The 20,950-nt window shown below is 39.9% G+C and overlaps 1 protein-coding gene across 2 annotated transcripts in view; it reads right to left on the bottom strand.

The window, feature by feature from the left end:
• Positions 1-326: 326 nt before the first annotated feature.
• The window catches only part of SPATA45 (spermatogenesis associated 45), a 40,493-nt gene continuing 19,869 nt past the window's right edge, over positions 327-20,950 (bottom strand). The window contains exons 1-2 of one of the 2 annotated variants that reach the window (XR_003515025.1): positions 5,310-5,398; positions 327-746 (exon numbers count right to left, since the gene is read on the bottom strand). Coding sequence is in view for 1 of the 2 variants with exons in the window: in XM_027565648.1 (XP_027421449.1) it covers positions 3,360-3,379; positions 5,310-5,583 (294 nt within the window). In the remaining variant the exon portion in view is untranslated. Of the gene's footprint in view, positions 747-3,129; positions 3,380-5,309; positions 5,624-20,950 lie in introns of those variants that run through there. The other variant, XM_027565648.1, reaches the window with a different exon arrangement.

The following is a 20,950-nucleotide window of genomic DNA, read 5'->3' as shown; positions in this document are numbered from 1 at the left end:
TCTTTGTGATCCGATGGACTGCAGCATGCCAGGCTTCCTTGTCCTTCACCATCTCCTGGAGTTTGCTCAAACTCATGTCCATCGAGTCAGTGATGCCATCCAACCATCTCATCCTCTGTCATCCACCTTCAATCCTTCCCAGAATCAGGGTCTTTTCCAAGGAGTCAGTTCTTTGCATTGGATGGCCAAAGTAATGGAGTTTCAGCTTCAGCATCAGTCCTTCCAATGAATATTCAGGACTGATTTCGTTTAGGATTTACTAGTTTGATCTCCTTGCAGTCCAAGGGACTCTCAAGAGTCTTCTCCAGCACCACAGTTCAAAAGCATCAATTCTTCAGTGCTCAGTTTTCTTTATGGTCCAACTCTCACATCCATACGTGACTACTGGAAAAATCTTAGGTTGAACCAAAAATAGATTGGCTCTGTATTTCTAGCCTTTACTTGGGCTGCCAGGTGTTGGGAGATCATTCCCATACACAGGTCTCTCACATTTCTGCAGTTTTGTGCCAGAGGCACCAAAAGCTTTTGTTCCAGACTGTCTCTTCAAGGGTGTTTGTATTACCATGGGTCTTGATAGACAGAGATCACATCCCCACTGAATCAAAGGGAGGGTTTATTTCCTGTCCAGTATAATAAAGAGAATGTCTTCCACCAGGCAAAGACTGGCTCTCTTGAACTTAGTGGTCTTTAGCTGTGAGGCAGATCCTCTCTGTGCGTGTCAGCTATCTGAACAGCTCCATATTGTTCTGTGGATTTTAGGAAAGGGAAGATGGAGGGGAGGGCAAGAGGAATCAACAGGTATGTTAGGTTTGTGCTACTTGCTGGGCTCCAAATAACAAGTCCTTTGCCTCAGAACTAGGAGTCTTATGTCTTCTGTCAATGCCCATGAAACTGTGGCAGGCTAACCCTTCACAGCTCCTGACACCAGGTGTTTGCCTTCTTGAAAAGCAAAGGCTTAGGCTTTGGGTCTGCTTTCTTTTTTTACATGCCCTCAGATCTGATGGATCTTATTCATACTCTGCCCTGGTGCAGTGTTAGCTGAGGTAGGGTTGTAGGCCAGTTGCCTGGTTCATCTCCCTTCAATAATAAAATCCTTTGGCTAATGAATCTGAGCTCCCTATGGAGGCAAAGGGCAGCCAAATAAAAGGTGGATATTTCACTAATATAAAGACAAATGCCAAGAAACAGCTGTGTTCCAGGCCAGGCAGTGCTCAGCTTGCCATATGAAATAGGCTCTTAATAGAAATCAAATAGCAATTAACTCAAACTACTATAAGGAACATAAGCCAGGATAAAATTTGAAAGTTAGTCTGCTATCCAAGCATCAGTAAAAGATAGGCGACCCTAGCCAAATAGGATTTGACCATGAGATGATTCAAGCAATGCCCACTTGGCATGGGCAATGATACACAGACCACCTGTCTCCTGAGAAACCTGTATGCAGTTAAATCCAGACAAGGAACAACTGACTGGTTCAAAATTGGGAAAGGAGTACCACAAGGGTGTATATTGTTGCCCTCCTTATTTAACCCATATGCAGAGTGCATCATGCGAAATGCTAGGCTGGATGAATTAAAAAATGAAATGAAGATTGCTGGGAGAAATATCAAGAACCTCAGATATATACCATTCTAATGGCAGACACTGAAAGGAAACTAAAGAGCCTCTTGATGAGGGCAAAAGAAGAGAATGAAAAAGCTGGCTTAAATCTCAACATTGAAAAAACTTAAGATCATGGCATCTGGTCCCCTCACTTCATGGAAAAATAGAAGGGGAAAAAGCAGAAGCAGTGACAAATTTTATTTTCTTGGGCTCCAGAATCACTGCAGACAGTGACTTGCAGCCATGAAATTAAGAGACACTTGCTCCTTGGGGGGAAAGCTATGATAAACCTAGGCAGCATATTAAAAAGCAGAGGCATCATTTTGCTGACAAAAATCTGAACAGGCCAAGCTATGGCTTTCCAGGAGTCATGTACAGATGTGAGAGTTGGACCATAAAGAAGGCTGCGTGCCGAAGAATTGATGCTTTTGAACTGTGGTGCTGGAGAAGACTCTTAGAATCTCCTTGGAATCAAACCTAAAGGAAATCAACCCTGAATATTCATTGGAAGGACTGATGCTAAAGCTGAAGCTCCAATACTTTGGCTACCTGATGAGAAGAGATGACTCACTGGAAAAGATTCTGATGATGGGAAAGATTGAGGGCAGGAGTAGAAGGGGTTGACAGCGACTGAGATGGTTGGATAATATCACCAACTCAATGGACATGAATCTGAGCAAACCCCAGGAGATAGTAAAGGACAGGGAAGCCTGGAGTTGTGCAGTCCATGGGGTTGAAGAGTCAGACATGACTTAGCAGAAACTGAACAACAGCAATGATATACAACAAAAGCCTCTATAGGAATCTCCTATTACCTTCTCAAGTATGTACTTATTCAAATTACGAAAATCATTGCTCTAACAGAGTAAGGTAATATAAGTAATCAATAGAAGCAAATGTAAACTTTGGGAAACTTTAGCCTTCAACTTGATTTGTGTGGTTGGTCAACACATTCCACTGATTTACAAAAACAGTATAAACTCTGGGTGTGGGAAGAAGGATAAATTAGGGGCTGGAATTAACATATACACACTACTATTTATACTATGTATAAATATAAATAGATAACCAACAAGGACCTTCTGTATAACACAGTGAATTATACTCAATATTACATAATAACCTGTAAGGGAAAAGAATCTGAGAAAAGTGTGTGTGTGTATATATATATATATATATATGTATATTTTATACATATATGTTTCAGTTGCTGTGCTGTACATCTGAAACTTATATAATATTATAAATCAGATATGTTGTTTGTTGTTTAGTCACTAAGTCGTGTCCGACATTTTCTCCGTCCCATGGACTGTAACCTGCCAGGCTCTCCTCTGTCCAGGGGATTTCCCAGACAAGAATACTGGAGTGGGTTGCCATTTCCTTCTAAATTAAAAAAACAAAAAAAAACACCTTTTTTTTTAAGAATTAATAAAACACTTGTAACTCTAAAAAACCGAATATAAACTATTTGAACATTTTAAATTAGTAAAGAGAAGATCACTATGAAGTGAACATTTAGGTCATCCATCTCTGAAAGTATCTTTAATAACTCAAATCCTCTCTTCAAAACGTTTAAGTCTAAATGATGGAAGGCAGTGAAGATGTAATACGTTTTGTGTGGCTCAATGGTTTCTTGATGATCTAATGAATAGTTTTCTTTGGCTTCACTTATAATTAATATTTGTAAATAATTTAGACAGATATTGAAGAAGGATCAAAGAGATTGTGTTTCTATGTGTCTTTGTAGATGGACACATCTATCCAAATATGGCATTATCTGAAAAATAAAAGAATAAGTATCTATTACATATCTTATTATACATTTCATAGTTCCAGAATAACCCTGAAGGCAGAGAGGAGAAGTACTGTTTCATAGATACAAGGAGTAAGGTTTAGAGACACTAAGTGACTAAAAGCATGAGCCTACTCAATGACAGAAGCAGAACGTGAACCCGAGTGCAGTGGGCTGAATGTTTGTGCTCCTCCAAATTCTTATGCTGAAACCCTAATCCCAACGGAATTGGTCTTTGGAGGTGGGACCTTTGGGAGGTAATTAAGTCATGAGAGTGGAGTGCTCATGAAAGGGATTTGTGCCCTTATAGGAAGAGCCCCCAAAACTAGCCAGCTGTTTCTATTGTGTAACAATACGGCAAGAAATAGCTCTCTGAAAACTAGGAAGAGGGAACTCCAAGAACCCAATCATGCTGGCACCCTGATCTCCAACTTCCAGCCTCCAGAACTGTGAGGAATAAAGTTAGTTGTTTAAGCCACTCAGTCTATAGTATTTGTTACAGCAGCCCAAACTGAGTAAGATACCAAGTCTTCCATTTTTAAGTCATGGTTAAGTAAGACTCTCCCTCTTTTGACTGACATATCTCCAAATGAAAAATTAAAGAGAGAGCTTCAAAATACCTGTGAGTCTGTTTCTGCTCATTTGAGTTTTATTTTAGATTTCACATATAAGTGATGGCATATGGTATTTGTCTTTCTCTTTCTGACTTACTTTACTTAGTATAGTAATCTCTATGACCACCCATGTTGCTGCAAATGGTATTATTTCACTCTTTTTTGTGGTTGAGACTGTGTGGGTTTTCTTAGAATTGTGGTGGTTCAGTCACTAAGTCGTGTCTGACTCTTGAGATGCCGTGGACTGTAGCTAGCAAAGTGCCTCTGTCCATGGGATTTTCCTGGCAAGAACACTAGAGTGGGTTGCCATTTCCTTCTCCAGGGGATCTTCCTGACCCGGGGATAGAACCCTGATCTCCTGCATTGCTGGCGGATTCTTTACCAACTGAGCTACCAGGGAAGCGGAATACTTCCTCCTTGTAAAATAGTTATTTTTTGAGCAAAGTTAAAATATGACTGTTACAGATCAACTTTAAAACACAATGGAGAATCTCAGGTTTCCAGGCCACACTCTATCACCCTCTCTGCCCTGCTTATGAAAGCGGTGGGTCAGGTGTATAGTCATAGCCTTGTCATCAAAGAAGTTACATTTCCAATATGGCAATTATTTTGTTTGTGACCTAAATTAATCATTTGTTGGTTATGTTTAACATAAATTATACTTTTTATTTTTTTCAAAATAGATGGAAAAATACCATCAGTTACTTGTCTTGACTTAGAAACAAGTATTTAACAATTAAAGTATTTACCAGCAGTTCTTCTTCCTCCTCCCTGCAAAATAATACCACCAACACCACACGCCACCTCACCCCAAACTTCCTCCACATTTTATTGTTGTGTCTCAGGTCTTTTTGTTTGATATTTGTCATCAAAATTATTTCCACTGTATCTCAATTTTGCATATAACATTTTTGCAGACGTAACAGAAATTGATGGACAAGGAGGCCTCTGGATCCTTCTCCAAATATGGTTCTTAGGCCATCAGGCTCAGTGTCACCTCTGCCTGCCTGAGAATGCATATTCCAGGACCCAAACTAGAGCCTATTGAATGAGCCGGTGAGGAGATGATCCCTCAAATCCTGTAAACACGAGGAAACGAGGATCTCTGGTCTATAGTAGATCTTACTAGCCTAGTTTACGTCAACTAGCCTAGTTTACTGATGCATTTAACTTCAAACAGATTGCCTTTTAACTATCCCAGAGCAATATGTATGAACCTCTTTCAATCCTAGAAATAACTCCTAAGTCTACTTATGCATTCCTCCTGTCAACTGGGTAGGAATCCTACCGCAGCATCTTACTTTTTGGTGGAAAGTGCCTTTTCTCCTTGTGAACGAAGAGACTCAGTTTGACCCAGGAGCTCCTGTCACTGTTAGGAACAGGTTTTTTGACCTGGTCGTGAGTAAGGGACTTGTAGGCACCATGGAAATGCCTCTTTTGAACTCTCAATAAGCTGACTTGATTGCTTCTTTCCACCAGGCAGTTGGATTCTCGCCTTTCATTTATCTCCTCCAGGAGACGTTTGTCTGTTTTAAGTTTTTTAATTATTTCACTGTTTCTGTTTACAGATGCCATTATGCTGACAAACTATAATCATCAAGTGGTTCTTGCTGTCCTGCAAACAAATGCGGAAAAAAAAATACTATCAATTGCTCGCTTGACTTCAAACCCAATATTCACAATCAGGTGTTCGCCAGCATCTCCAGTTACTTTATCAAGTGATTACCTCGTGTCAGGTATTTCTCCTCCTGCAGATACCACCACCACTGCCCCTCCCCCAACCTCCCTGCATCTCTTACTATTGCTTTCTAAGGTCTTCATATTTCCTGAGGAGAAAGAAAAGACCAGAGAAAGAGGATACAGTGAAAGAATATATTTTGGGTTTTAAAGCGATACTATGCATTGATTTTTGCTTTTAGGAACTTTCATTGCTTATTCTGAATGTTAGGTAGTTAGAATAGGGAAAAGGAGTCCAAAATGGCGGTGGCTAAAAGACAAGAAAGAGAAAAGCCCGTGAAAATAGAAGGAAGGTCAAAGAAAGGTCCGAGGACCGGAATGAGGACTTCAGGTAGAAAAGCACTCCTTGCTGAGCCCAATTTGCATAGGGCAGGCCCAGGGGGAAGAAAACATATAAAAGGAGGAGCCACGCGCTCTCTCGCGCTCTCCGCCCCCCACCCCACCCCACCCCACCCCACCCCACCCCACGCAATGGCACGCTCCTCCACTCTCTTCTCTTCTTCGAGAATGGTTTCTCCTGCTATCTTTTAAATAAAATAGATCTGTAACACTGATTTGTCTAAGAGCTATGACAGGGTTTGTTCAAGACTGGAGAGCTGTGACGCGCTGAGGGCTTTAATGTCCATCGCTCCAAATCATTGTTGTGACGAGACAAGAACCGAGAAGCATACAGTTGCCAGACGTGATTATGAAGATAATATGAATTTATTATAGGAAATGAAGAAAACACAGCAAAGTATAAGGTAGAAAAGCTAAAATCACTTGTAATCCAGAGACAGACAAATTAACATTTTGGATGTTTCCTTCCTAATAAATATCCAAAGATATTTCATTATAAAAAGTACAAGGGGTTCCCTGGCTGTCTAGTGGTCAGAACTCTGAGATTCCACTGGCGAGGCTGTGTTGATCCCTGCTAAGGGAAGTAAGATCCCTCAGGCTTAGTGCTACAGCCCTAAAATTAAAAAAAAAAAAACAAATACAGAAGACATCAAGCTGGTCATACTAAAACACAAATTTTAAACATTTGTTTTTAACTATTTAGGAAGAGTTTGCTTGTTAGGCCAGTAAATTTATCTTTTCATGGATTTGAAGCACTTAAAAATCAGATATGCTAAATTTACAAAGGAAATTTAAAATATTTAAAGGATTTGTATTAACTAAGTTTGTAAATATACCTCTCGAGGTGTTTAGTCTTTTCAACTTGGCTTAACTGAATATTAATTCCAGAAAAAATAAGAATGATCATTCTTTATATAAAAATAACTCAGTTTAGGGAATTTTCTGGCAATCCAGAGGTTGGCACTTCATGCTTTTACAGCCGGGGGCAGTGGTCTTTCAGTCTCCTGTTGGGGGACTAAGATCCCACAAGCCATGTGGCATAGCCAAATTAAAAAAAAAAAAAAAAACCCACAATTTATAAATAGAATACAACTCATGTTGAAACCAACATTTTCATTTTAGAAAATCAGTATTATGAGCCCTAAAGTCCTACCAACCCAAATGTCCATCAACAGCTGAGTGGATAAATAAATCATGGTATATCCACACAATGGATACTATGCAGTAAGAAAAAAAAAAGATAGTACTATTGATACACATAATAACATGGCTGACTCTCAGAATAATTGGGTTGAGTGAAGAAAAGTCATACCAAAAAAAAATGGTATTGTATGATTCTACTCATACAAAATTCTATGAAATATTAACTACTCTACAGTGACTGAAAGCAGAGAAGTGGTTGTCTGGAAATGAGGAGGCGTTAAGAACAATGGCAGCAAGCAGGATTGTAAAGTAGTACACTGTGTGAGTAAGGTTTTAGTGGTGATTAATACATTTGTTATCTTGATTGTGGTGATGGTTTCATGTTTTTGCATATATCAAAGCTAATCAAATAGTACATAGATCATCTTTGACTTAGGGTGGGGTTTCAAACTGATAAACCCATTGTTTATTGAAAATGTCTTAAGGTGAAAATGCATTTAATACACCTAACATAGGAAACATGATAGCTTAGCCTTGCCTACTTTAACCTGCTAAGATCATGTACATTGGCTTTCAGTTGGGCAAAATCATCTAACACTTATTATAAAACTTATTTTATAATAAAGTGCTGATTATCAAATGTAAGTTAATTGAACATTATACTGAAAGTGAAAAACCGAATGGTTGTAATTATATCAGTCATTTTCACTTTTGATCACATGGCTGACTGGGAGCTGGGAGTATTGTCCCACAAGTCACTAGCCTGGGAAAAGATCAAAGTTCAAAATTTGAAGTATTTAAGATATGGATTCTACTGGATATATATTGCTTTTGCACCATCATAGTGTTGAAAAATTGCACACCAAATCATTGTAAGTTAGAGGCCGTCTGCACTTTAACCATGCAGTTTATTGTATGTCAATTATATCACAATAAAGCTGTGGAATAAAATTGGGATTAGCACTGAGCACATTGCATAAAGCAAGTGGTTAATAAACACTTGTTGAATGAATAAAAAGTATATTATTTATCAGATAATTTATATTCACTTAACATTAACATTGTGAGAACTTTTCATATCACTACATGTGTCATTCGTAATAAAAAAGGTACTCTCTGATGACAGTAGTCTATCATATGGATTTATAATAATTAATTGATTAGTCCCTTTATTGTTAGACTTTTATTTACCCTTTAACACTTTCAAGTGACAAAAATCTTGCAAACATATATTATTTTAGGAAACCCACAAGACATCAGTTTTCCACTCCTAAATACACAAAAGGATAAGAGGTATAGTTTCAGAGTTCTCTGGGCTAACAAATCTTACAAGAAAAAAGTTACTTGAAGAAAATAGTTGCTCGGAACAAAAGGAAATGCTTTAATGGAGAATGAAATTCCTGACTTTTTTTCCTCCCTCTGTCCAGAGCCATGAGGAAGACTCAGATATTCTGAAAAATGATAAAGAATTGTCTCAGGAAGTTATTGCCACAATAATGATGCAAAACTCAGAGGCATGCAACAATAAACATTTATTCTCATGCTCATTAGTGGATTGTTTAGATCCAGGTGAATTTGGTTGGGACTGGCTCCCAGCTGAGGGTGAAGGTCCCACAATTCTAGGACTAAGAGAAATAAGTAAAGCTATTTTTCTCTAAGCCAATATCTCAGATGGGACCTAACTCTCCTATACTCATTTCATTTCTGGGAATTTTAAGAACATAAATCCTTTTTTAAGAACATGAGAAGAAAAGCTTTTTTACTAAATGACAATTGTATTGCACCATCTCTGGCATATACAGCCTTTCTGTTTTATCTTTCTCTTTCCTGTCTCCCTTGGAAAATCCTTGATTTCAGGCATCATATTATTTACAATAATATGGAGTTGGAGCTCAGTATAATGTAGGAGCTCAATAAAAAGCAGTTGACTTTCCTAAAAGTATAAATCCAGTAATGTTAGCTCACAAATCTTTTATAGATGTACAACCCACCAAGAAATGATCCCTTGGTTTACAAGTAAGCAATTCTTTAAGCAAGATGTCAGTTGCAGAAGTGAACAGGGAAGAAAGAAGATAACTTTTTCAACATTGGATCTAGCAAGTTTAAACTGAAGGGAGATAAAATATTTTATGCACTCAATTAACACTAAATAATTAAATTGGCCTCAATCTTGCTAACTCCATTTCGATCACCTGTTAATTTTTTTCCAAAGTAGTAAAAACAAGAAGATATGAATGAAATAAATCTACAAATAGCTCCCATATCTCATTTTTGTCATTAATTTCAAGTTACTTTTACTAGAGATACTAATTTATTGGAAATTAAACTCCTTGAATTTTGTGTCCTTTACTGCTTTTACTGTTTATCATCCTCTCTGCAGGATGTTCAAATGAAAAACAAGTGGGGACATGACTAAAGGAAGTAGAAAACAAGGTAATTGTCTCGTGTACTTTTGAGCTAATTTATATTTTGTTAAAAGCCCATTATACAGATTTACTGCAAATGAAATGTAGATGTCTTAGTCACAAATTCACTAAGAAGATCACAGAATTCAAACTTTTTTACTAATAGACTAATTTATTTGATATCACTGTACATTCTCACCCTAGTGTCTTATTATTTTTAAATTAATTTTTATTGCAGTATAGTTTCTTTACAATGTGTTAGTTTCTACTGTACAGCAAAATGAATCAGCTGTACGTATACATCTATCCCCTCCCTTTTGGACTTCCTTCCCATTCAAGTCACCACAGTGCATTAGGAAATAATCACTGAAGTCCAGGAAGCACAGAGTCCCAAGGAGAAACATGCCAAGACACATATTAATCAAACTAACAAAAATTAAATACAAAGAAAAATTATTAAAAGCAGCATAGGAAAATAAAACTCTTATTACAGATCACATGAACACAGGAGCCAACTAAAATTAGACACAGCAAGAGTCTTATGGTAACAGCATGGAATCTGAAGTCAAAAAGGTTTGACTCCTGTTCAAGCTATGCCAATTATGTGGCCTCAGTTAAGTTACCTTCTCTGGCCCTCAGTTACCTTATATGTTTAATGGAAATAATATCCAAATCACAGAGAACCATAAGGATTAAATGAGCTAATACATTATCAAGAACTTAATATAACCAAAACTCAATAAATGGTAACGTTAAAATATTAGTCACTGTAAAAACATTTTTGTTCAATTGGATAAATAAATAGTATTTTTGTCCCCTCAGTTATTAATCTGTTTATTTGCTATGTGATCAGGTTCAGCTACATAATTGTGGTGGCCAGAGCAAAATGATAAGGCAAGGGCCCTTGTTGAGAAATCACTGAGAATTTTAAGATGGTGGCAGAAGAGCATTAAACCAAGTGGGCTCCTTCTTAGGTGCTTGTGTGATGGCAGAGAGAGGTCACGTGTCTATGAAACTGGCTATATGTGTGACATAGGAACAAGTCAATTTCTATGCTTAAATCACCTAGTTTTAGTGTCTTAAATGGAGGTAAATAATGTGCCTAACCTATGAATTTTTAAAGGCATGTATTTTTAAGCATGCATATACAGTCAGTTCAGTCGCTCAGTCATGTCCGACTCTTTGTGACTCCATGGACTGCAGCACGCCAGGCTTCCCTGTCCCTCACCAACTCCCAGGGCTTATTCAAACTCATGTCCATCGAGTCAGTGATGCCATCCATCTCATTCTCTGTTGTCCCCTTCTTGTTAAAGGTTGTTGCTGAACCACGCAAAGACACCAGGATTCTTGGCCTCAAGAGAAGAATTCAATCCGGGGCCAGAGACAAGGCTTGATCGCTCAGAGCTTTTGTGTAATAAAGTTTTATTAAACTATAAAGGAGATAGAGAAAGCTTCTGACATAGGCATCAGAAGGGGGCAGAAATAGTACCGCTTGCTAGTGTTAGCTACCGGGGTCCAGCCCCGGTTGGATCCAGGGATTCCCTCGGGAGGACGGCATTGGTGAAAGGATAGATAAAAAGAGAAAGAGGGGCTTGAACTAACTGGTTTACGCAGAAAGCCAAAAAACCTGTGACATCAGATTTGCACTGACCACAGAGGCCACAGGCGCCCTCTCAAATCGCAGAAAGTGCCCCACCTTAGGCACCTTTTCGAGTAGGTCTTAGAAGCCCGGGCAAATAAGTGGTTTCAGAGGGCCCCCACGCTCCAAATTAGTCATCCTGAAAGAAGAACAGAGAAGAAAAGGAGAGAAAAGGGAACAAGAAAGAACGACATAGGGAGACCAAGCTTAATGAGCATGGCCCGCAGCTTTATTTTCCAAAGTAGCTTTTATACCTTAAGTTACGCATAGAGGATAATAGGGGGTGTACAGTCATGCAAGGTCAGCAGTCCTTGACTCTTATGAAGCCAGGCTTTCTTTTTGCAAACTTATCATATGCTTTAGGTGATTTACATCATCTTCTGGCCAGGAGGCCTGTTAACATTTTATGACCCTTTCTTCTGAATAATGGTTAGTCAATCAGAAAACTTATTTTCTCTAAAGGTGATTATTCTAAAGTCAGGCGCCACCCTCCGAAAGCATTAGATAAAGTTGCATTCCCATAGGGCAAAAGGGTGGTGGGCTATAACAAGAAAATAATTAACTTAAGGGTCCAAGGTTACAAACATTAAAGCTACTACTTACATTTCTATATACCAACTATATTAATCAATACCCTCCCAGAGACACAGTAGGTAAGGGATATGGAAACCTGGCAGCAAGCATTAGCTCAACAAAGAAATCCTCTACTAGTTCTATTCTAACAATTTTAACTCTCTGAGAAGCTCTGCATTGTTAGAATATCTTAAGCTTCCCGTGCCTCTCATGGTTGGGAGGCTGTGAACAATCACAAGCATAGCTGCAGGAGTCTGAACAAACCTGTCAGGCAAGCTAGAAAGTCATCAGAGGAGTTTGAATTGAAACACTCCTATTATGCCCAGGAGACTTATTAACTAGAGCTCTAAGTTGATTTTCTTCAGAGAAAGGTGGTCGGGGATAGCACCCCGTGAATGTCAGAGGAGTTGGTAAAAGTCATAAAATAGTAAAACAGACAGATTCTGGTTTTGGGGTAGACACTCAGGCAGGTCCGGGGGGGCCCTTGAGCCCTGATTCACCTTGCCCGTCAGGGGTCTCCCGCATGAACTTGTCATGGGTGGGAACTCCCATGCTGGCTCCATTGCAGTTAGCAATGGAGTTATATACTCTCCAATGAATCCAAAGAATGTCTGGAGGTTGTAAAGACCTCACCAGGCCTACTCCCATAACTTACATTTTAAAATAACAGGATTAACCAGAAGGTTTAATCCAGAGACTGTCCTCAGGCAGGATACATTATTGTTGTATAAACCTAAGGAATGTAGAGGGAAAAAAAAGTTTGTCCTTTCTTCCTCTTTGAGAATTCCAGACCCCTCTTCTCCTTGGGGACTCCTAGACTTCTTATCAACCTGCCTAGGAAATGACTCTCTCATCCTCCTGTCTTCGATCTTTCCCAGCATCAGGGTCTTTTCAAATGAGTCAGTTCGTCGTATCAGGTAGCCAAAGTATTGGAGTTTCAGCTTCAGCATCAGTCCTTCCAATGAATATTCAGGACTGATTTCCTTTAGGATGGACTGGTTGGATCTCCTTGCAATCCAAGGCATTCAAGAGTCTTCTCCAACACCACAGTTCAAAAGCATCAATTCTTTCATGCTCAGCTTTCTTTACAGTCCAAATCTCACATCCATACATGACCACTGAAAAAACCACAGCTTTGACTAGATGGACCTGTGTGGGCAAAGTAATGTCTCTGCTTTTTAATATGCTGTCTAGGTTGGTCATAGCTTTTCTTCCAAGAGCAACTGTCATTTAATTTCCTGGCTGCAGTCACCATCTACAGTGATTTTGGAGCCCAAGAACATAAAGTCTCTCACTGTTTCCATTGTTTCCCCATCTATTTGCCATGAAGTGATGGGACCAGATGCTGTGAATGTTTTCTGAATGTTGAGTTTTAAGCCAACTTTTTCACTCTCCTCTTTCACTTTCATCAAGAGGCTCTTTAGTTCTTCTTTGCTTTCTGCCATAAGGGTGGTGTCATATGCATATCTGAGGTTATTGATATTTCTCCCAGCAATCTTGATTCCAGCTTGTGCTTCATCCAGCCCAGCATTTCTCATGATGTACTCATAAGTTAAATAAGCAGGGTGACAATATACAGCCTTGACGTACTCCTTTCCTGATTTGGAACAAGTCTGTTGTTCCATGTCCAGTTCTAACTGTTGCTTCTTGACCTGAATACAGATTTCTCAGGAGGCAGGTCAGGTCATCTGGTATTCCCACCTCTTGAAGAATTTTCCACAGTTTGTTGTGATCCACACAGTCAAAGGCTTTGGCATAGTCAATAAAGCAGACGTATATGCTTTTCTGGAACTCTTGATTTTTCGATGATCCAATGGATGTTGGCAATTTGATCTCTGGTTCCTCTGCCTTTTCTAGATCCAGCTTGAACATCTGGAAGTTCACGGTTCACATATTGCTGAAGCCTGGCTTGGAGAATTTTTAGTATTACTTTGCTAGCGTGTGAGATGAGTGCAATTGTGCAATAGTTTGAGCATTCTTTGGCTTTGCCTTTCTTTGGGATCAGAATGAAAACTGACCTTTTCTAGTCCTGTGGCCACTGTTGAGTTTTCCAAATTTGTTGGCATATTGAGTGCAGCATCATCTTTTAGAATTTGATATACCTCAACTGGAATTCCATCACCTCCACTAGCTTTGTTAGTAGTGATGCTTCTAAGGTACACTTGACTTCACATTCGAGGATGCCTGGCTCTAGGTGAGTGATCACACCATCGTGATTATCTGGATCATGAAGATCTTTTTTGTATAGTTCTTCTGTGTATTCTTGCCACCTCTTCCTAATATCTTCTGCTTCTGTTAGCTCCATACCATTTGTCCTTTATTGCACCCAGTTTTGCATGAAATGTTCCCTTGTTATCTCCAATTTTCTCGAAGAGATCTCTAGTCTTTCCCATTCTATTGTGTCCCTCTATTTCTTTGCATTGATCACTGAGGAAGGCTTTCTTATCTCTCCTTGCTAGTCTTTGGAACTCTGCATTCAAATGGGTATATCTTTCCTTTTTTTCTTTGCCTTTAGCTTCTCTTTTTCTCAGCTCTTTGCAAGGCCTTCTCAGACAACCATTTTGCCTTTTTGCGCTTCTTTTTCTTGGGGATGGTTTTGATCACTGCTTCCTGTACAATGTCACAAACTTCTGTCCATAGTTCTTCAGGCACTCTATCAGATCTAATCCCTTGAATCTGTTTGTCACTTTCACTGTATAATATTACACTTTCACTGTATAAGGGATCTGATTTAGGTCATACCTAAATCATGCATATACAGTGGATCCTCTGTAGTCCTGCTCTAGGGACCCTCTAGGTCCCACTCATGGACTCCGTATTTGAAAATTTACCTACTCACTAAAATTTGCTATCCAATAATCAATACTGTAGCACTCTCACAGTCATCCCCAAACACACACTTAGCAGTGAAAACCTGGGTCTCCTTAATCTGCACCACAGCTCGCTCTCTGCCTTCTTGTTTCAGCTATCATAAGTGTGCCGTTTTCCTCATATTTTTAGGGTCACATGCGGTGTTTCTTGCATTTTGGTGCTTTGCATTGATTTCACTGTGTAAAATGCCCATCGAGTTTCATGCTAAAGTACCATCTGCTGTTCCTAGACGGCAAGAAGGCTGTGATGCGCCTTATGTGTGTTAGATCAACCTTGCTTAAGAATGAATTATAGTGCTGTCAACTGTGAGTTCAACATCAATGAATCAACAACATATTTTGTGTCTCTAAATTGAAACACTCTAATAAAAACTATACATTGGTTGGTTGACAAAAATGCTGTGACCAGAGGCTGTGGTCACAGAGCCTCTGTATTTCCTCTAAGAGCCATGACTCAGTATTTGCTAATTCAATGTTCAGGGCACTTTATAGAATATAACTACCAAAATACCAAGAATCAAATATATATATATTGAAAGCATATTACTATTTCTACAGGTATATTGGACTTCCCAAGTGGCTCAGTGGTAAAGAATCCGCCTGCCAATACAGGAGATGTGGGTTCAATCCCTGGGTCAGGAAGATCCCCTAAGAGAAGGAAATGGTAACCCACTCCAGTAGTCTTGCCTTTAAAAATCCCATGGACAGAGGAGCCTGGCTGGCTACAGTCCACGGGGTTGCATGGGGTCGTGTCTGACTTAGTGACTAAACAACAACAACAGGTATATTATTATAAATTACCTTCAACATACAGCAACTCAGAGCCTATTTGAAGTCCACTGGTGTGGCTCAGCCTACTGATATGTTACCCTGGCAATGGAATATTACAATTTGTGCCATTCTGGCTTTGTTCTAGTCATAGAATCCTAGTTAAGAGAAGTTTTAAAGTCAGAGAGACCATTTAGTTATCAGACATATGTCCTTGAATAAATTACTCAATCTCTCTTAATATCAGTTTCTCCATCTGTAAAATAGGACAAAGATATCTATATCATGAAGCTGTGTTTGTGTGTATGTGGTCGAAACAGACAGGAGCTGGAACTGTTAAAAAACAAAAACAAAAACCCTAAATGGTATCACTTGTGCTAAAGCCCATGATGCCAAACCTACATTTAATCCCTAATATAATTGCAGCTTCCACCCCTACCAGAAATGCAATTTTAATCAACTTGTCTGGAATTTTCAATAAAGTGAACTCCCACGGGAGTCCTCTCTATCCCCCAGAGGAAAAAAAGATAACCTTTGCGTTTCTCTCCCCTCATTCCCCTGATCTAAAGCAACTTTTTTTTTCCTTTTGCTAATAGCTCCCTTCCCACCTTCCTTCCTATAAAAGCCTTCCATTTTGTACAACTCCCCAAGTGCCCTTCTAGTTGCTAGATGGAATGCCTCCCAGTTCGTGAATTGCCTAATAAAGCCAATTTCATTTGCAAATTTGTTTGGCTAATTTTTTTTTTTTTTAACAGAGTTAAATGAGATATGCATATAAAGCTCTTTTCAGTGTGCCCAGCATCAATTTATTATATGCACTGACATTTCTTGAGCACCTACTTTGGGTCTGTTGCTGTTCTGTGCACTGAGGGCAAATAGGTACCTGCCCCCAAGGAGCTTCAGGTCTAATGGTTTGTGGTAGATCAGATCAGATCAGTTCAGTCGCTCAGTTGTGTCTGACTCCTTGCAACCCCATGAATCGCAGCACGCCAGGCCTCCCTGTCCATCACCAACTCCCGGAGTTCACTCAGACTCACGTCCATCGAGTCAGTGATGCCATCCAGCCATCTCATCCTCTGTCGTCCCCTTCTCCTCTTGCTCCCAATCCCTCCCAGCATCAGAGTCTTTTCCAATCTTTGCATGAGGTGGCCAAAGTACTGGAGTTTCAGCTTTAGCATCATTCCTTCCAAAGAAATCCCAGGGCTGATCTCCTTCAGAATGGACTGGTTGGATCTCCTTGCAGTCCAAGATTTGTGGTAAGTACTTAGTAAATTGTTGCTATTTTTTTTATTGATTTTATTAAAACTTCATGTTTCACTTGGGTAATTATTTTATTTGTATGCTTTTTTCTCAGAAGAGGAAGTCTCCAGCTTCTTAAAAATAAAAGAAAAAAAACCTTCAGAAATACATTTCAGAAATACAAAAGTCATAATTTCTTTTTTTTCTGTTTTTTTTTAATTGAAGTATAGTTGATTCACAGTATTGTGCCAATCTCTGCTGTACAGCAAAGTGACTCAGTTATATACACACATTCTTTATGGTTTATTACAGGGTATTGAACATAATTCCTGTGCTATACATTAAGACCTTGTTGTTTATCCATTCGAAAGGCAGAAGTTTGTATCTACCAACTCCACACTCCCAGTCCATCCCTCTCCCTCAGTCCCAATCCCTTTGGCCACCACAAGTCTGATCTCCGTGAGTCTGCTGCTGTTTTGTAAATAGGTTCTTTTGTGCCGTGTTTTAGAGCCCACGTATAAGTGTATCATATGGTATTTATCTTTCTGACTTTCTCCGCTTAGTATGATAATCTCCAGTTGCATTCATGTTGCTGCAAATAGCATTATTTTGTTCTTTTTTGTGGCCAGCAGTATTCCATTGTGTATATGTGCCACATCTTCTTTATCCGTCCGTCAGTGGACATTTAAGGTATTTCTGTGTTTTGGTTATTGTGAGTAGAGCTGCTATGAAAGTAGTTGTGCATTGTCAGGAAGCATTTAACAGGAGACTTCCTGTCGATCTGTCAGGAATCCTCTGTTCCTTATTAATTCCTGAATATTCAGGAATTCGGAGGAGAGGCAAGTCTCTCCCGGGGCTGACGGATCCAGGCATTTCCTTCGTTAGTTTTTCAATACGGTGATAAGTACCCTCTTCCTTCTTGTGAACTGTACGGTAAAAGTGATTGTTTACAACTCTCTCTCTCTTTAATATGGATCGCCTATGTATTGTAAGTCTGGAATTTTAATCTTTGTCGAGAATAACTACCTTGTAAGACAATATATATGCCCACACCATGTTGATTAAAACACTTTTGCTCCATCAGAGCTTTGGTCCCCGTGTCTTGCTTTCTTTCTCTCTCTCTCTAAGGCTGATTTTCTGGAGCACAGAGACCCATCTTGCTCACTCTCCTGCCCAGGCTTCTAAGACCCTCTCGAGAAGGCGCACTGTGCTTTCAACCCCCTCGAGAGGGCACCAGGTATCTTCGTGAGCGACGCAAGCCCTGTGTCAAAGGACTTTATTGGTTTTCTGCGTAAACCAAGGAATATCAGCCTCTCTTTCTCTCTCCTTTACTTTCTTACCATTGACTCTGGGCCACCAGGTTCCGGTCCATTAAAGGACCTCAACAGTGCATGTATCTTTCTGAATTGTAGTTTTGTCCAGGTATATTCCTAGGAGTGGGATTGCTGGATTATACGGTAATTCTATTTAGTTTTCTGAAGAACCTCTGCACTGTTTTCCGCAGAGGCAGCACCGGCAGTGTAGGAGGGTTCCCTTTTCTCTACACCCTTTCCAGCATTTGTTACTTGCAGGCCAAAAGCTATCATTTCTTCACCAGTTTACAGAAATTAGTGATAGAAGAAAGACTGGTGTTGAAGAAACCAGTTCACAATGCTAGAGAAATTAATTCCTTAAAGAACTATATCAAGGGTCAGCAAAAGAAACTAAATCACCTAACTAATGAGATTAGAGCACAAAAATCATTAAGACCAACACAGGGCAGTTGCTAAAGATAAGAAAGTGTTTTTTTTTTTTTTTTTTTTTCCATTTTTTTTAAAACAAAGCTCCCAGATATGCAAAAGGCTTATCAAGAGATCTCACCAGTTGGGCACAATCCAGGTACCTGAGGGTAGGGGCTATATTCAAATCCTCCGTTCTCAGACTGCAATCTGGAGGAAGATTTCTACGTCTTTGAACTTCAGCTTCCTTAGCTGTTAAGTGGGGTGGATGTCAGTATTGTGATGATTAAACAACAGATGAAAGGACTTATAAACTATAACGTACAATCCAAGCACCATGAGTTCTTCTAAAATGTATAATAGATTAGATTTTTAATTCATAAAGTTACGTATGCTGTGCCCAAGAGTAACATTCTATCTACAACACAGTTATTTGTAACATAAGAAACCCAAGTGGGGACTTCCCTGATGGTACAGTGGATAGGAATCCCCCTGCCAATGCAGGGGACATGGGTTCCATCCCAGGTCTGGGAAGATTACACATGCCCCAGGGCAACTGAAGCCCACGTGGGTAACTTCTGAACCCCACATGCCCTGGTCTGTGCTCCTGCAACAGGAGAAGCCACCACAATGAGAAGCTCATGCACCACAACAAAAAAATAGCAAACCCCCCACCTCTCCTCCCCGGCTCATCTCAACTAGAGAAACCCTGTGCATATCAACGAGGACCCAGCACAACCAAGAAATAAATAATTTTTTTTTAAAAGGAAAGAAACCCAATTGAAATAATTTTTTTTTCCGCTGTACCACGTGATATGTGGATTCTTAGTTCCCCAGCCAGGGATCGAACTTGCATCCCCTGCATTGGAAGGCAGGTTCTTAACCACTGGATCACCAGGGAAGTCCCTGAAATAATTCTTAAGCCAACACATTTTCCTTGCTCAAAGATTACTCTCCCAGCAAGTTTCAGGCTATATTCTAGAGTATCCCATTTTTATTTTCTTAGACTTGCTAGGGTTTGCTGCCCTCTTTGGCAACCCACTCCAGTACTCTTGCCTGGAAAATCCCATGGACGGAGGGGCCTGGTGGGCTGCAGTCCATGGGGTCACTAGGAGTCAGACACGACTGAGCGACTTCACTTTCACTTTTCACTTTCATGCATTGGAGAAGGAAATGGCAACCCACTCCAGTGTTCTTGCCTGGAGAATCCCAGGGAGGGGGAGCCTGGTGGGCTGCGGTCTATGGGGTCGCACAGAGTCGGACACGACTGAAGCGACTTAGCAGCAGCAGCAGCTGCCCTCTTTAAATTATCAAACTAAATAAACCTGGAAGGAAATAATCAAGAAAAACAGTGTTTATTTGAGATCAAAGAATTGCAATTTGGGACACACAGTTTCAGGCAGCAACCCAAACAGTATCATGTGGGGAGTAAAAGTCAGTGGCTTTTAAAGGAAAAAGGAGGAGGTTTGTATTAGTGATTTTTCCCTCTAGTGGTTTGCTGAGGCTATTACCAGAGGGCGGTAAAAGTGCATTACCATGACGTTTCAGGTCCTCTTGCTGAGTCCTTTGAGTATTTGTGGTTTGACTCAGTTTACGGTGTGTCTGGGTAAGGATGTGCATAAGATCCACCTCCTTAATGGCCTCTTGACTCCATTTAAAAAGCCCTTGACATAAGTAAAGAGTGGGACATGACTGAGCGACTGAACTGAACTGAACTGACATAAGTAAATGCATTTTATTTCACATTTCATATTTTCCCCCTTTCATCCAGATTTGTCTCTGAAAGCATCACTGACTTCTAGACCTGCTTTGTCTCACATCACTGGGATGAACTTCTCCCAGAAAATTAGATCTCATGCCAGGGGGAATTTTTAATTTCTGCTGGCTATTTCAGAGAGTCAGTGTCATAAGGATTAGGCCACATTTGACCAATAGGGAAGTACTCAGGAAAAGACTTGGGCAATTTCATCACCCAGAAACTTCATTGTTACTTGAATGTTCAAGTGAATAAATCTTCAGTTCAGTTGTTCAGTCATGTCCGACTCTTTGCAACACCATGGACTGCAGCACTCTAGGCCTCCCTGTCCATCAACAACTCCAAGCTTGCTGAAACTTCACTAAGTCGGTGATGCCATGCAACCATCTCATCCTCTATCATCCCTGTCTCCTCCTGCCCTCAATCTTTCCCAGCATCAGGGTCTTTTCCAATGAGTCAGTTCTTCACATCAGGTGGCCAAAGTATTGGAGCTTCAGCTTCAGCATCAGTCCTTCCAATAATTGATTTCCTTTAGTATTGACTGGTTGGATCTCCTTGCAGCCCAAGGCACTCTCAAGAGTCTTCTCTAACACCACAGTTCAAAAGCATAAATTCTTTGGCACTCAGCTTTCTTTATGGTCCAACTTTCACATCCATACATGATTACTGGAAAAACCATAGCTTTGACTAAGACGGACCTTTGTTGGCAAAGTAATGTCTCTGTTTTTTAATATGCTGTCTAGCTTGGTCATAGC

This window comes from Bos indicus x Bos taurus, chromosome 16, assembly GCF_003369695.1.
Source record: "Bos indicus x Bos taurus breed Angus x Brahman F1 hybrid chromosome 16, Bos_hybrid_MaternalHap_v2.0, whole genome shotgun sequence".
NCBI lineage: Eukaryota > Metazoa > Chordata > Mammalia > Artiodactyla > Bovidae > Bos > Bos indicus x Bos taurus.
This window is presented reverse-complemented; position numbering and strand designations above follow the sequence as displayed.